This window comes from Aegilops tauschii, chromosome 7, assembly GCF_002575655.3.
Source record: "Aegilops tauschii subsp. strangulata cultivar AL8/78 chromosome 7, Aet v6.0, whole genome shotgun sequence".
Classification (NCBI taxonomy): domain Eukaryota; kingdom Viridiplantae; phylum Streptophyta; class Magnoliopsida; order Poales; family Poaceae; genus Aegilops; species Aegilops tauschii.
The window spans coordinates 492,277,116-492,292,526 of record NC_053041.3 but is presented as its reverse complement, the minus strand read 5'-3'; the positions used below and the strand labels follow the sequence as shown (position 1 = coordinate 492,292,526).

Here is a 15,411-nt window from a genome sequence, read left to right as displayed (position 1 = left end):
CCAGAGCAGGCCTCGGGCCACCCCTGCTTGTGGGTTGCTGCCTCCACTGGCGTCGCTTCCGTAGCTGCGCCAAGCCGTTGCGACCGGCCGCGCCTTGAACCGCCTTACCTCCGTGTCAATAAGCTGCCTCGGCCGCTCCCTCGTCTCATGCCGATCTGCTCGCCTCTGCTGGACTCCGCCCCTGCGGCTGGTGACAGGCCGCTACCCTGCTGAGCTGCCGTCTGCCTGAGTCATCGCTGTGGACTCATCAACTGTCGAGTCATTTGTAGACAAAGGAGAAAAGGACGGGCAGGGTATTGTTGTTACTTTGCCACTCGAAGCAATGAGGAGAAAACCTGCTACGTACATGGATTATGCGGCCAGAATGCTAATCACATGCATATACTATTCACTTTCCATGCACCTCCCGTACCTCACACATAGTTCAATCTACAACTTGAGGAAGCCAGAGGAATCGTACTGATAATACGTCCGCCCGATAAAAACATTAGGTGATGTTTTTTCTAAGTATTTTATCAGAATATATTTTGTTTGAGAACAATTACACTGGTCTGTGGTATTTTTCGCAGGACCATTATTTATTACAAAGGTGTCACAAAGGAGCGTGCGCCAATATTATTTTTGCGCTAGCATGTTCCTGCCGTGTTCTGGACGGATACGTGTGCAAGTCGCCGCCCCCGCTACATCAACACATGCAACGGACTCGTCGTCCGTGCCTGCGGCTGACTCGCCCGCGTCCTTGCCATTTTCAAAGCTGCGGCCGATTCTTTCGTCCGGGCCGGCTTACAACGCCGGTGCCGGCCCTCCCCGGCCGCACTGGCTTATAAAAACTATGGCCAGCTCACCCGTGAATGATTTCAGTTTCATCATAAGATATCATCAACTCCATGGCGGATTATTTCCGGCCTAACATATCAGGTGATATCCATCTAAGTTTGTTTTATTACACATGTTGTTTTTGTCAAAGAACAGTTTATCTTTGCCTTGGTCTGCAATATTGTTTATGAGGGCAATTGTTTATGACAAAAAATGATATTATACCGCGGAGATGGAGGCACACCAACATCTTTTGGCACAGGTGGTCGTCGTTACTCAACGGACTCCCGCACCGGCTTACAACGCTGTGGCCGTCTCTCGCGACCGCGCCGGCTTACAATGCCGTGGCCGTCTTTCGCGACCACGCCGGCTTACAACAAGGAGGATAACTTGCCCGTTCGCACCGGCTTACAACGCCACGGCCGGTTCATCTGTCTGTGCCGCCTCAGATGTTGCGGTCGTCTTTACCGTCCGTCTCTCGCGGCCTGGTCTACAACAATACACCGGGCCGCGTCTGTCTGCATGAGCTATTTATTGAGTATGAGCAAGTCACTGCTTGGGTAGCCCGGTTTTCTTCCAATAAACTGGAGGCAAATTATCATCAGCCGCCGTCTGCGTTGGATGGCTCAATGGGCAGGCGCACAAGTCGCCGCCACCATAGTTTGGTTAACTTCAAAACATCCAGTTGGAAGGAACCATTGGCCGAGTTGCTGACATGGCTCATACAGGATCATTTATAACCCGCCACAGTCACCTCAACATTTTGTGGATTCACATCGCGCTATCAACACCAATGATATACACCTTCTGCTATGGTCAAATATGGAGAATCTCAAAGACAACTCCTCGAGCCGCCTTGAGACTCGGGGGTTACATGGACGTGGCTCAGTAAATATTGCCAGTTTAAAGGCCATCAAAAAAATTCCGGCTCAAAATGAAGAATTCCGGTTCAACATCCGGCTCAAGGGAAGCTCTCACATATCCGGTTCGAATTCCGGTTCAAGAGAAGCTCTCACATATCCGGTTCGAAATCCGGTTCAAGAGAAGCTCTCACATATCCGGTTCAAAAAGAATTTATCTCTCGCGAAGCTCGAGTTTTCAGGAAAAATTAAAGGGACCAAAGAGAGTCTGTTACAAATCACAACTCAAACATAGGTACCTTGCTTTAATGACCATTGGGAGCTGATCGTATTCGAATTTAGTTTAACCCTTTTGGTGTGACCCTGATCGTATTCGAATCAGAGTCGTTAAATATTCTCATGATCACTAGGGGGCTTCCTGTTCAAACATAGGTCGTATTCGAACCAAAGAGAACATAGCTGTCGGTACCCTCTTGATCGGCACACTGCCGAGCTCATTAGGGGGCTTCTTGATCGTATTCGAATCATAGCTCAACCCCTTTTGGGAACCGACGTGGATCGTATTCGAATCAGCGTCGTTAAACAACTCTCAAGGTCATTTGGGGACTTCCTGTTCAAACATAGGCCGTATTCGAACCAAAGAGAACATAGTTGTCGGTACCCTCTTGATCGGCAACGCCAAAGCCACTGGGGGCTATATGATCGTATTCGAATCTTAGCTTAACCCCCTTTGGGACGATTTTCTGATCGTATTCGAATCAGAAGCCTCAAATTTTTGAAGTCTCTTTTTGCAAACAATTTTTGAATTTTATTTGAAGCTCTTTTGATCATATCTAAAGTGTATATGAGTGGTTACTATTTAACCCGGTTTGACTTTGAATGATAAGTCGCCATCATATGACAATCATAAACATTTGGAAGTCTTGATTTCTAAAGATTGGGTTATCACCCTTACTGCACAGGTCATATAAACCGGCAGTGAAAATTCAATATCACAGGTATAATATTATTATTATAGTTGTGTTTCAAAGTTATGATTCATAACAGGCTTATCTGTGACTCCTTGTTACACATCAATGGTTATATGTGAGATATTATGACCCGCCCTGCGGTAAACCGCCAAGGGATCTTGTGATCTAATTATGTGCAGGATAAGACTACATTTGGGTGGTTACCCGCCCTGATTTTTGACGTTAAGTCGCCAGGGCATATGTTGTTTAAACTCTGCAGGATTTACAGAGCTATGACTTACATAAATGATTAAATTCAAGCCCATCATCAAAGATGGAAATTGATGTCTCAAAAGGGGTATCAATTCTTGATTTTCTCAAAGGCTATAAGCCGCCGGGTTGTACAAATTCCGACTTACAATGGAGGCGTATTAAATCGCCATCAGCCAAGAGCCGCCGGGTATTTAAACTCCGAAGTTAATTATCAACAGATGAGGTATTCAAAGTCGCCGTGGCACAATGGCTATTATTTTATCAATGTATATGATTTATTCTACAATGGAAAGAATAGTCCCGAGTCGCTGCAGGCTTACGACCCGGCACTTGGGGGCTACATTAATCAATTTGATATTACATCGAATATGCAAGTCCCATGTCACTGCCAGCATGTACCATGGCACTTGGGGGCTAATGCAAAGTCATTTTTTGTTCAACTTATTGAAGACCCGACTCATCACATTCTAAATGAGCCGGCCCTTAGGGGCTACCAATTGGTCCTGTCAAAAGTTCAAGGTACACAAGCATTAATCCATTATATTGAACTGTCCACTATTCAGTTGGTAGAGTACAAAGCTCTTAACCTTGTGGACGTGGGTTCAAGCCCCATGGTGGAGATTGTATTATATGATGTTATTATCAATAAATTATATACAAAGTCCCAGCTCAGTATTATCTTACTAAGCCGGCCCTTGGGGGCTACACGTTGCTGTTCAAGTTTACATGGTTATATCTACAAAGTCCCTGCTCATTATTGCATAATGACCCGGCACTTGAGGGCTACAGATGATATGCATATAAGAGAGGAATAACTTCAAGTTCTCAGTTTTGAGCAAATCTGGTATTATATTATTATCGGAGAAATCTACAAAGTTTATGACCCGGCATCATCTTAAGATTAACCCAGCATCAGCTACATGACCCGGCATCATTTGTTTATAACCCGACAATTTTGGCAGTCATAAATCGGCAAGATCTACATCTTTAAGCCGGTTGAATATCAGTTGAATATTTGAAGACCAATATTTTTGTCAAGTCAGAGCATTGAAGGCCGACTCAAATGGATTATTTCTTATAATATTTCTCTACAAGAGCCAATATCAGCAAATTGGTTATGAAGCTGGCCTATTGACCCGGAATTTTTAGAAGAAGTGCCTGGATTTTTTGCATTGGCAAGGTTTGGACATATCTGTTAAAGGAGATTTGCTATAAGATCTTGAGTATGCATCCAGGAGGAAATGACAAGGACTTAAAGATGATCAGGTGCCGGTTCAGGAAAATATTTAACCCGGAGCACAACCTATCAAGTTTGTTCTTGTATTTATTTTACAGGATCAGTTTAACATGGATAAATCCAAATTAAACTGGGGGCTAATGTCGGGGATATACCCCGCGGTATGACCCGGCCAGACTTGGCGACTCACCAGAGACCTGGCTAGAGCTTGGCGACTCACTGGTGATCCGCCCGAACATGGCAATTCACAGGTAACCCGCCTGGACATTGTGACTCGCTGGAGACCCGGCGGGCGGATCAGATGGACGACAAGGCCCAAGGCCCAGCAGGCTGGCTTATACTCTGGTGGGCCGGCTTAAGGAGAAAGGGATGACGAATATTTCCTTTACGAGGAAGCAAGACCCGGACTTGTATTCAACTTGTAAGAAAAGATAGACTAGTCCTAGTCCTACTAGGACTCCGCATGTAACCCGCCCCTCTAACTTATATAAGGAGGGGCAGGGCACCCCAAAGAGGGACAAGCAACAATCAATAATCTCTAGGGCTAGACACAATTAAAGGAGAGCCGGTTTACGGCGACTCCCTCATGAGCGTAATGAGATCTAGCCTCAAACAGCATGTAGGGTTATTACCGGATGATGTTTCCCGGGGCCCGAAGCTGTCTAAATCCTCGTCTTGTGTTGCGTCTCTCGATTTCGCTCAACCCCTCTCAAACTACTACATAAATGCGCTGGCCTCACGACTAAGTCCTCACACTAGGACATCTGCCGTGACAATTCCACGACAGGCACTTTGATGGACAACAACATCAGAGGTCCTAGAACCTGACTGCTATGTGGCTCTAACCAGTGGCGAAGCCACACTATGACTGTGTAGTCAATTGACTACACAACTTTTGATCATAACCTTTTAAATATACATGTAAAATTTCATGGATAAATTCAGAAATACTATAAGATTTAGAGAAAAATTACAATTGACATCACAGGTTTATAGTTCTGGCACCGCCACTGGCTCTAACCGTGCTTTCCACAACAGAAAGAGACATGACGAGATTTTTGGAAGTCTTGTTGAGGAAGCGAAGTGGCACATCGCTTCAGTGAGAGATACATAGCTCACAAACATCTATCTCAATCAAAATAGAGTTAACCCAAATTGCTTTTTTGACAATGTAAAGTTTTTCTCCCCGTACACTTAAAGCGGGTTTCCCGCTAATCTGCTCAACTCGCTTCCTCCTTTCCCACCTCCTTTATTATGTTCCTACAAGTTTGGAACCAAAACGATATTGTATTTCTATTAAGAAATTAATGAAAGGGCCAAGCCTGGTTGAGAAAAAAATAGACTTAACCTGGAGTTCGGAATAGCAAAGTTTGCTACACCGAACCAACAGACTGTGCTGGATAAGTAGATGTCCGACTCATGTCACCAATCCAAATAATCGCCTTGTAAACACTTTTTATTATATGAAAGCACTCGGTCTTGTAGAATAAATTTCTTGACCTATAGGATTCGGTAGTACATGACATTTTTAATCATGTTCTTTTTTGTTTTATATAAAGGAATTTCCGCACCATGAATAGGCCCAAAAGGACACGCAACAAAAGTAATATGACTTTTTTAGGATGGGGGATGGGCGGGAGGGCGGGGTGGGGATTCCCCACCGTTTGTTATATATAGCAATTAGAAAGAGGCTTGTTAGTCTTACATGAGTCATTACAAGCATAGCCGCATGCGACATTAAGAAATAAGATATAACACTTCAACAATATAAACACTTAGACCTATATTACTCCCTAAGCCGGAGCTTGGCTCTAGGACACTAAGATGCGGATTCAGAGGGGTGGCCAACGAGGGAAAGACGTTCAAGTTCAAGGGGGCGGTGAAGGAGGGGGAGGATACTGTCTCCTCCGAGTCGTTGGTCGAGCAGCTCTTTAAACAGACAAAACAAAATACCATCCATCTGATTGAGTATGATCCCGATTTTATTTCTCAGCTTCTTATAGACGATATATCTATTATTTGGAGTTTTATCAATAATTTGCTTGTGTAGGTGGGGACCTGGTATTTTCGGAGTCCTTATGCGAGGAAGAAATAAAGTTTTTTACCCGTAAAAAAAACATCGGCCTATGTGTATTATTTACGTTTCTTCAAAAAAACATTGGCCTATACGTACCAAAATACTAAGTCTTGTGCGAACCAAACTTTGGTTGGGTGGTTAAAGCAATAGTGGTATCTCCAGCCCACCAGAGTTCAAGTCCTGATGCTCGCATTATTCCTGGATTTATTTCAAGGATGAGTGTATGCGTGTATGTGTGAGCGCTTGCGTCTGTACTGTGCTAAAAAATTAGTAAGTCTTGTATCCTGAATAGCGTGTGTATCCGACTCGCGAGAGGTGACATAATCCGTACCCAACTGGATGCCCAAAATCACTGCAAAAAGGAAAAAAAACTGCATGCCCCAAAAAAAACAAGAAACGAACAGAAAACTGCACCCCCACCGGATTGCGCGCCTATAATAGCCAGCGGCTGAAGTGGACGGACTCCCAACCCAAAGTCGTCCCGCAACGACAAACCGACCCACCGACCAGGAGAAGAGCCGGTCGACCGACGACTCGGAGGAGACCGTCTCCTCCCCTTCGTCCACCGCCCCCTGAACCTGAAGAACGTCTTTCCTTCTGAAGTCTGAATCCGCGCCAAAACCCCGTAGAATCGGCCGCCCCGCTCCGCTCCCCTCCCGCCTCCTCGAGCTCGCGCAATGGGGGCCGCCTGCGACGACGCCGTCCAGCAGCTCGCCCGTCTCCTCGACCAAGGTTAGCGCGGGTTCCGCAAGAGCGGCCCTTCACACCCCCCCCCCCCCCCCCCCCCCCCCCGTCCTTACATTTCCACGTTTCGAGGTTTGGTACACATACCATGCGTTTGCTCGGTGCTGACTGCCTTGTGCCTCTTGTTCTGGGTTTTCTGCAGTCGAGGAGCCGCTCAAGAAGACGTTCCAGGTATGCTGGATCTTCCTCCTCTCTGTTCTCCAGCTTTTGTATGCATGCCTTTGTAGTACTCTGTTTTCTGCTTCAGTTGGACTCTAGACAATCACTTAGTTCAGCTCAGTGGGCTGCAAAACCAATTTTGGTTCAAATGAATCAGGGAAGATGGATTTTTAGATGATGGGAACTTTTATCATCCCCGGCCTCTGCATCATAATATTACTTATTACATTGCTAATATTGAACAAAAAAACAATTTCTCATCCTGCCGAAAAGTAGGGGAAGGTCAAAAACAAGGACCACTTGTTTGGCGACAGATGGTTGATATCAGTCACTGTCTAATCTCCAAGTCTGCTGGCCGCTTTTGGTTTGCAATTTGGAACAGAGCATTTAGTTGATAATATGCTGGATCAAGGGTGGTTTACTGAATATCGATGAGCTACTGCTAGGCAATTCGTATATGGTATACATGATATGATAGATCTTCGGTAGGGAAAGTTGCCGCGCTATTGCTTGCCTGTGGATGCAAGGTATTCTTTTGTTCTTTGGTGTTGGCCACACGTTTGGGATTTCTCTGGGGGGTAATTTTGAGTGGTTGGACAATGAAGTGAGGGGTGTGTCTCATCTCTCATGGAATTGTTCTGATCTCACCTCCACTGAGTCAACTAGTGGATGGTGAGGTGTTCGCACTCGAAGCCTCCTGATCTTTTGTTGGGGGCATCGAGTCTCCCAATTAGTTGGTAACTATGTATTCCTCACTAAAATTTCCTTGCCATCTGGGATCTGGCCAGTACAGATTCCTCTAGCAGAGGCTCCAAGTTCTCCGGCATAATTTCATTTCCGCGCTTTTTAGTCTGCTAGTATGGTGGCACTGGTCTCAGGGTGATACACATCCTATCCCAGAAAATTGCTTGCATTTTCTATGCTTTGTGGTTACTGAAATGCCCCCTGAGACTAAGGCTTTTGCACGCCCTGAGTGCTGATCAGTAGGAGATGTCAACTTATTCCGGAGCAGAATCTCTTATCTAGTGGAGCTGGAATCAAGATGGACAGTGCTACTTGCAGCATAATTATTGTGCTGAAATTCTCCATTAGGAAGGCAAAGTACTAGCACATGGAACTACTACCAAGTAATATAAGCACCCAAGTTCTTTTATAGGGGAAATGAGCCAATTCCGGTCTCAGAGAATGTATCTGGCTTTTCAAAGTAGCCAATGCATGCGAATTCGTTATGTTTATATTTTTATACTTGTGGAAGATCTATAATTGCTCATCGTACCACGAATGCGCACTATGCATAGTCTATTTCTGGGGCTTGTATGGGAAACGAATATTGATTCTTTCACTGATAACAAAACCCGACTTTTAAGGGCTAAGATTCTATATTCCTTCTGCCATAACAAAACCTGACTTTTATAGCATAAGATTCTGCCATGGAGAAAAGGATAAAAGAAAGTCAAGATAAGCATATACCTGCCACTTACATCTGGAATCCTGTCTTCTATGATTGAACTAGCATCTGATCATCTCTGGTTACTCTGTTTGCAAATTCCCCTTCTAATTTTAGGAACGCTTTGATGTGATCCTGCTATTGTCGGGATACTATCATATGTAAACACTAACAATGACTACAAGTGTTTACGACAATATGAAAATAATACAATGTTTTGGACTTCAAATTAAGCTCAGTGTTACATACTACCATATCGGGGGGACTGGAGGAAGCACTTTTTTTTCCAAAGCAGACAATTTTATTAATGCATCCAGCTGATGCAAATAAAGTAAACCTGACCTCTGCAACAACATGATGACATAGTGTTGAGGATGCAAACAGCCATCGCGCACCACAACACAAAGGAAAAAAAAGAGGCCAAAAAGAGCAATACCCACAGCCGGCCGCCTTCAAAGAAAATACCACCTGCACCTCTTAGCTTCATGGCAAAACTACCATGAACTACAGTTGGTGTAAGAATACCATACTTTAAAGATTTCAAAATATTCCGAGTGTTACATACAACCATATTGGGGAGAACTATAAACCATATTTGGTGCATTTCAGCTCTTTCAGTTTTCCAAAGATTTTGTTACTATTACAGGTCGTAAAGTAGCTTTTGATGGGAGTTGAGTTCTCAATTACACGAATTTCTCTTTCCAGAATGTGCACCAGGGCTATCCAACAGAGACACTAGTGCGCTTCCTTAAAGCTAGAGAGTGGCATGTAACTAATGCTCATAAAATGGTAAGGTCTTGGCTTACATTTTCCCCTACGTGATTAATGCTGAAGTAAATGTTCCATGGATAACTTCACTGATTAAGTATGTTTTGTTTTTGCTAGCTTGTGGATTGTTTGAATTGGAGGATACAAAATGAAATTGACAGTATACTGGAGGTGAGCAACCATTCTTCTGCGACACTCTTGCCTGTCTTAAGCCAGTTAAATCGATTTTTCTGTCTACTTTTTCTTGTTATTGATCATCTGCATGTGTTGGACAATTGCAGAAACCTATAATCCCAGTAGACTTGTATAGATCGATACGAGAATCGCAGCTTGTTGGGTTATCGGGATACTCAAAGGAGGTATATAGCTTTCTTAACCCAATTATCTTTTATTTCCTTCCATTGCTGGGTCCTATCCTTTCACTTTTCTAGAACTTGTTTCATCATAATTGTGTTCCTTAACATGCAATGTTCGACATAGCTAAACCTGATGTAGCTATTTGGTCCCTACTTCCAATGCTGTGCACCAGTACTTATTTATACTGCTGTCTTTTGATACCGCTATACCCTTGAATTATCCGTTGCAGATACGTTTCTGACGGATAACATAAGATACATTCACCTTCAAAAACATAAGATATGTCTATTGCACTAGTAAAGGATATGTATATCGAACAATCAGCGGTTACAAATTTGAGAAAGGGTCCAGATTTGAACTTCTTTGATCAGAAAATGTTTGGGAGATTGGCGTCTTAAACCCCTGATCACACGATTTTGCATTCTGAAACTATAGATCTCTATGAAAACACTACCTTGGTCATTGTGGGTCTTTATGAGATACAAGTAATCATGTTCAGAGCATAATTAATTGTAATATGGATAACCTTCAAATTATTTAATACTCTAACTTTCCTTTGCCTTTGCCAGGGCGTCCCAGTATTTGCCTTTGGTGTTGGACAGAGCACATATGACAAAGCTTCGGTAATTGACCATATACTTCTTGTGCAAATAAGATGTTTTCACTTTCTCCTCTGTGAATACAGTTCTGATGAGTGTTTAGTTTGTCAGCTTGCATCCATGTCAATTAAAGATAATTACCAAATTGCAATATTAATGGAATTGGAAATGTATTTCTACTGGATTTATAGGCATGAAGATTCAATCTGTCGTTCTTTATGTGCTTTAGAATGATATAGTATGTTGCATTTTCAGGTCCATTACTATGTGCAATCTCATATTCAGATCAATGAGTACCGTGATCGTATTATTCTGGTGAGTGTGCAACTAATCTTTACACGGCCAAGATCATCTAGTTCATTTGAGATTGAATAACACCTGCTTTCCTCGCTTATGTTCCATAGCCTATGGCAACGAAGAAGTTTAGACGACCTATAACCACCTGTATAAAGGTTCTTGATATGACTGGTCTGAAGTTGTCAGCACTGAGCCTATTGAAGGTATGACCTGCATGAACATGTCATATTTTTACGCTTCTATGGCTACATACAGAAGTGAAAAAATACATGGGTGTTTATGACATCCAAAGGTGACAGGGACAAGAACCGTTTTTTTAGAAAGCTAAATATTTGCATAAGATCTGCATGTTGTGTACGCTAGTCCATATTTTTGATGCTATCTGTTGTTGGATTGCAGATTTTGACTGCAATATCTGCTGTCGATGAACTAAATTACCCTGAAAAGGCCGAGACCTATTATATTGTGAATGCTCCATATATATTCTCAGCGTGTTGGAAGGTATCATGCCTAAGATTTTCATTGTACCAGTAATTTAGTAATTTTTGTTTCGAAGACCCAATAGTAATTTGATTTTGTTACTAGGTTGTGAAACCTCTACTGCAAGAGAGGACAAGAAAGAAGGTCCATGTTTTGAGTGGTCGTGGGAAAGATGAGCTCCTAAAGGTAAGATTACTTGCTAGTGCTATTTTCATCACTCGTTGCTCATCAAGACATTATTGCACTATAATTAAGCAAGAGAGATAAGAGAATGAGACCTCCATGGACCATTTATTTGGACTATGCAGATTATGGACCATTTGTCCATCCCCCATTTCTGTCGACGCGAGGGTTCATCAAAAGCTTCGTTGAGCAGCGTCGATGACTGCTTCTCGCTCGACCACCCTTTCCACCAAGAGCTCTATCATTACATCGAGCAGCAGGCGTTGAACCAGGAGCTCATCAAGCAGGGTTCTTTGCATGTAGACATCCCCGACCAAGACCCCGATGATGCCATGATTGTGGAGGTCATCCAGGCCGAGTTTCACAAGCTCGGTGAACAGAATGGGTCTGCTGATGGCGACCATAAATAACGGTGTTCGTGTAAGATGTCAGCGGCTTGGCACAATAGATGTGTGTTGCTGTGATGAAACTGATGATCCATTTCGGTGTTTGCGATGTTTGCTTGACCAGCCTGCTGTTGTTTGTGGGGTAACCAGTTCCATGGCGCAAGACTGAGGTAGAAGAAGCAACCGATGTATACTAGATAGAAATAACCAACGATTCACCTGTTGTATACTTTGGCAATGTACTGTCATATGTATGTCCTCTAAGCTAGGAGTAAACCATCCTGTAACATGGATGCAAAAATAATCTTGAGAGTACCATCCTTCAATCAGAAATAAATGGTGCATCTTGACCTTTGCCATCTGTTACCACTTGCCACCTCGCAGCTTGGTTCCTGTGCTGATTCCTGTCTTGTGATGTACTTTAAGCTTCTGAATTCTGATACTTGCATTTCAGAAGATGTTGCAACTTACATAGGACAAATACAGTTACACAATTACATATCAGTAAGTAGCATTCTAAAAAATGACTTGGATCATGTCCAGTCCACTGCAATTCCACAGCCATTGATGGGCCTATGATGTAAGCTTCTGTGAGACGAGAGCCTTCTGGCAGCTGCTGCAGCAACGGTTGTCGCCGCTGTCGATGTTCTTGCTGTCCAGGTACCAGCCGGCAAGCATGTCGAAGACGAGACCAGCGCCGACGCCGACGGCCAGGTCAATGGTGTAATGCCCTCTGCACGCAAGCAGCCTGACGAACTGCAGCAAGTTGAGTGTGTCGTAGAGCACCGCCAGCCTGCGCCGTCCCACGCGGCGCATGTCGATGGACGCGATCACCGCGCCGGCGACGTGCCCGGAGTAGAAGAGGAAGAAGGACACGTTCCCCACGGGGAAGTCCATGCCGGAGCCCAAGAACTCCGCCGGCAGGGGCAGCTGCGTGGAGCAGCCGAGCAGGCCGCGGCAGGTGAACATCATGAGCGTGGCGATGGCGGCACGCGGCCGCTGCTCGGCGAGGACGGCCCACAGGATGTATGCGGCCTGCATCGCCACGAACACCTGCACATGACAAGATCGCACGTCACATTCAGGATGGATTCCGTCATGGCAACACTAACAACTAGTGGCAATTGGAGCGGGGACCGGGTAGCTATCTAGCCAGATGCAGTATCTTATCAGGAAATCCATGGGTATGTGAAGAATGCATGACGATGATATTCTTGATCTTATCGGTTCTGGGTGAGCCAAGCCACCAAACACCGTTCGTCGGGTCATCCAAATAAAACACCATTCGTCAGTTTCTTGCATTTTGGGATACCAGCTACTTTTGCTCCCCTCATCACCAGGAGCGACAATTCACAAATATTCACTTGTTGTCACAGTACCAGAGGCTATACATCATCATTCCTATAATTAAAGCGATAGATGTTGATGTGCAACTGCCAGCGACGCGTATTAAATTTCTAACCAATTGTAAATATGGGGGTACTAGTAGTGCTCAAACTGGGATTAGACTGCTGCGTGGACAGCACGCGTGAAAGTTCTCAAGAAAAAATGTAGACACAGGAAGACAAATGTGACACAAATTCCACCTAGAAAAACATGAAAAGGTAAACAAACTCTGCACGAGAAGACATATGGTCATGTGAAAGTTGTGAGATGTTGGTGTCGTCTAGTGTCTAGTTTCCACTTTCTGGTGTGAGTGGCTACAATGTAGCCCGTTCTGCTCAACCGAAAGCGCGGGTTGCCTTCACGTTTGATCAATGAGAGGGTAACATTGGCAGGTCAAAAGTGAAAGGTAAAAAATGCTGGGAATTACTGGAGCAGATTAGATCGGCAGGAGCTAGGTTCATTCGCCGATCGGATCTAGGCAAGACAGGAAAGTGCGCTCACCGTGTTGAGCGCGGCGAGGAGCGAGTTGAGCCAGGGCCGGGCGGCGATCCCGGCGTGCATGGCGGCGGTGGCGTGGAAGCCGAGGTCGAGCGGCGGCGCGGCGGCGGGGATCATGGGGATGGTGTACTCCACGCCCATGAAGAGCAGCAGCCCGCACGCGAACAGCACCGGCAGCGGGTGCCGCCGCAGGATGCCGGCCACCCCGGCAGGCGACAGCCAGTCCATCGGCCTCCTCCCGCCCGCCAGCCTCTCGCCGCCGTCCCCCATCGCGGCCCCGTCGGCCGGCAGCGGGTGGACCTTCTTGCCCTTGCCCGCGCGGCGGCGCGCGACCGGCGCCGCGTGGCCGTTCGCGGCGGAGGCGGCGGCGGCCCTGTCGTTCGCGGCGGTCAGGCTGGGCGGCGGCATGCGCGCGAGGACGCGTCGGCTGGCGCGTGGGCGGTGGGCCGTTTTCAGCGCGGGTGCGCGTGCGCGCGCGTGACGCGGTCGGTGGTGGGAATTTTCTCTTTTCCTTCGTCCGATTGGATTGGTGGATTTCCCACCTTGAGATTCGCGGTGCTTTTGTAAGCGTTTTTTTCAGCCGACGGCTGCGGCGCGTGGCGGAGGTCCCGAGGGGAGAGGGAGGCGGGTGTTTAATGCTCCCGGCGGTTTTAAGATGGACGCCGGATTCTCCATTTCTCCTCTTTTAGGCAAATAAAAAATGCGACTTATTCATCTTGCATTTTAAAGCGAATACGACTTTATCAGACTTTAACAAAATCTGGTGGTTGATCCTGCATACTACAGCATCAGACCTCTGAGAGCATCTACAACCAGATTGAGCAAATCCGCTCCCGCAAACGTCCGCGAACACGCCCAGGGTTATGGCTCGGGCATTTAAGGTTTGTTTGAGGCGTCCGGCTGGGTCGAAATTTCTTGACCGACCAGTGACTGGGCGGCCCGCTCTGACGTTTGAGGGGGTTTGAAATGTCTTGTTGTAGATGTGTCAGGACCCCGATTCCAAGTCACATCTATCTAGCCGGTAACACCTCATATCACTTTGCGGCCTCACGCACGATATTCCCACGGGTGTCGCCTTACCATGGCCCGGGACCGTTTGCGTCTTTTGACTCACGTATATGATAGTGTCGCTAGCATCCATATGACAGAGAACCCGGGCCGACATGACTAGTCGTGAGCCCAAAGTGGCACTAACTTACGGGGACAGGCATACATGAATCAACATCGAGCATGTCGGTGAGCAGCGTGTGAATCCGGGCTGTAGCACTGGGCTAACAGGACTCCGGGAACCCGGGCTGTAGCAGGCTAGGCAGGACTCCGGATGTCACCGCGTGACATTTCCCCGAAGGGACAGACACAGGAACGAAGTGAATCACATGCCGGCCAGTCAAGTGTTCCGGAGCAGTAGTGCTGGGCTAGCAGGACTCCGGTGAACCGGCTGTAGCGGACTACTATGGCTCATGGAAGCACAAGACTACATTTCCCCATAAGAGAGGCTACCAAGGATAAACAACTAGGTTGTCGGATCCCACACATACCAAGCATTTCAATCATACACACAATATGCTCGATATGTGCAAATACAACATGGCATCACAACAAGACTCTACGACTCAGAGTATTTATTCATTAGGCTCCGAAGAGCCAGATATTACAAACATGAGTCTCATGACCCAACATTCAGAGCATACAAGTCAAACACATGCGGAAGCTTAACATGTCTGAGTACATACATCTACAAATGAAAAAGGCTGAGAAGCCTGACTATCTACCAGATCCTGCCGAGGGCACAAGATCGTAGCTGAGGTATCAAGCTAAACGTCGAAGTCCACACGGAACTACTAGCGAGACTGACGTCTCTCTGCAAAACATAAAATAAGCAAACGTGAGTACA

The 15,411-nt window shown here is 45.8% G+C and overlaps 2 protein-coding genes across 3 annotated transcripts; one reads left to right on the top strand and one right to left on the bottom strand.

The window, feature by feature from the left end:
• The first annotated feature begins 6,656 nt into the window (after positions 1 to 6,656).
• LOC109752714 (phosphatidylinositol/phosphatidylcholine transfer protein SFH2) lies at positions 6,657 to 11,994 on the top strand. Of its 2 annotated transcripts, XM_020311613.4 has the most exons (11): positions 6,657 to 6,945; positions 7,100 to 7,128; positions 9,269 to 9,352; positions 9,449 to 9,502; positions 9,613 to 9,690; positions 10,258 to 10,311; positions 10,543 to 10,602; positions 10,692 to 10,787; positions 10,984 to 11,085; positions 11,170 to 11,250; positions 11,373 to 11,994. In XM_020311613.4, exons 1-11 carry the CDS (start codon positions 6,891 to 6,893, stop codon positions 11,655 to 11,657), a joined length of 978 nt encoding a protein of 325 aa, XP_020167202.1. In that variant the 5' UTR covers positions 6,657 to 6,890; the 3' UTR covers positions 11,658 to 11,994. The 2 variants fall into 2 exon arrangements, with proteins under 2 accessions (XP_020167202.1, XP_040250225.1); XM_040394291.3 differs by lacking the exons at positions 6,657 to 6,945; positions 7,100 to 7,128 and adding an exon at positions 7,487 to 7,643.
• A 59-nt stretch (positions 11,995 to 12,053) lies between these two features.
• Positions 12,054 to 14,113, bottom strand: LOC109752715 (phosphatidylcholine:diacylglycerol cholinephosphotransferase 1). Its single transcript, XM_020311614.4, has 2 exons — positions 13,521 to 14,113; positions 12,054 to 12,686 (listed from the first exon to the last, which is right to left on the bottom strand). The coding sequence occupies exons 1-2, from the start codon at positions 13,923 to 13,925 to the stop codon at positions 12,207 to 12,209; spliced, it is 885 nt and encodes a 294-aa protein (XP_020167203.1). The 5' UTR covers positions 13,926 to 14,113; the 3' UTR covers positions 12,054 to 12,206.
• Positions 14,114 to 15,411: the final 1,298 nt, after the last annotated feature.

Bases quoted from the DNA above. Each gene is read 5' to 3' on its own strand.
- LOC109752714 (XM_020311613.4), top strand. From the start codon at position 6,891: ATGGGGGCCGCCTGCGACGACGCCGTCCAGCAGCTCGCCCGTCTCCTC. The intron at 6,946-7,099 runs GTTAGCGCGGGT...GGTTTTCTGCAG, and splicing joins CGCCCGTCTCCTCGACCAAG to TCGAGGAGCCGCTCAAGAAG. The intron at 10,603-10,691 runs GTGAGTGTGCAA...TATGTTCCATAG, and splicing joins ACCGTGATCGTATTATTCTG to CCTATGGCAACGAAGAAGTT.
- LOC109752715 (XM_020311614.4), bottom strand. From the start codon at position 13,925: ATGCCGCCGCCCAGCCTGACCGCCGCGAACGACAGGGCCGCCGCCGCC. The intron at 12,687-13,520 runs GTGAGCGCACTT...TGTCATGTGCAG, and splicing joins TCCTCGCCGCGCTCAACACG to GTGTTCGTGGCGATGCAGGC.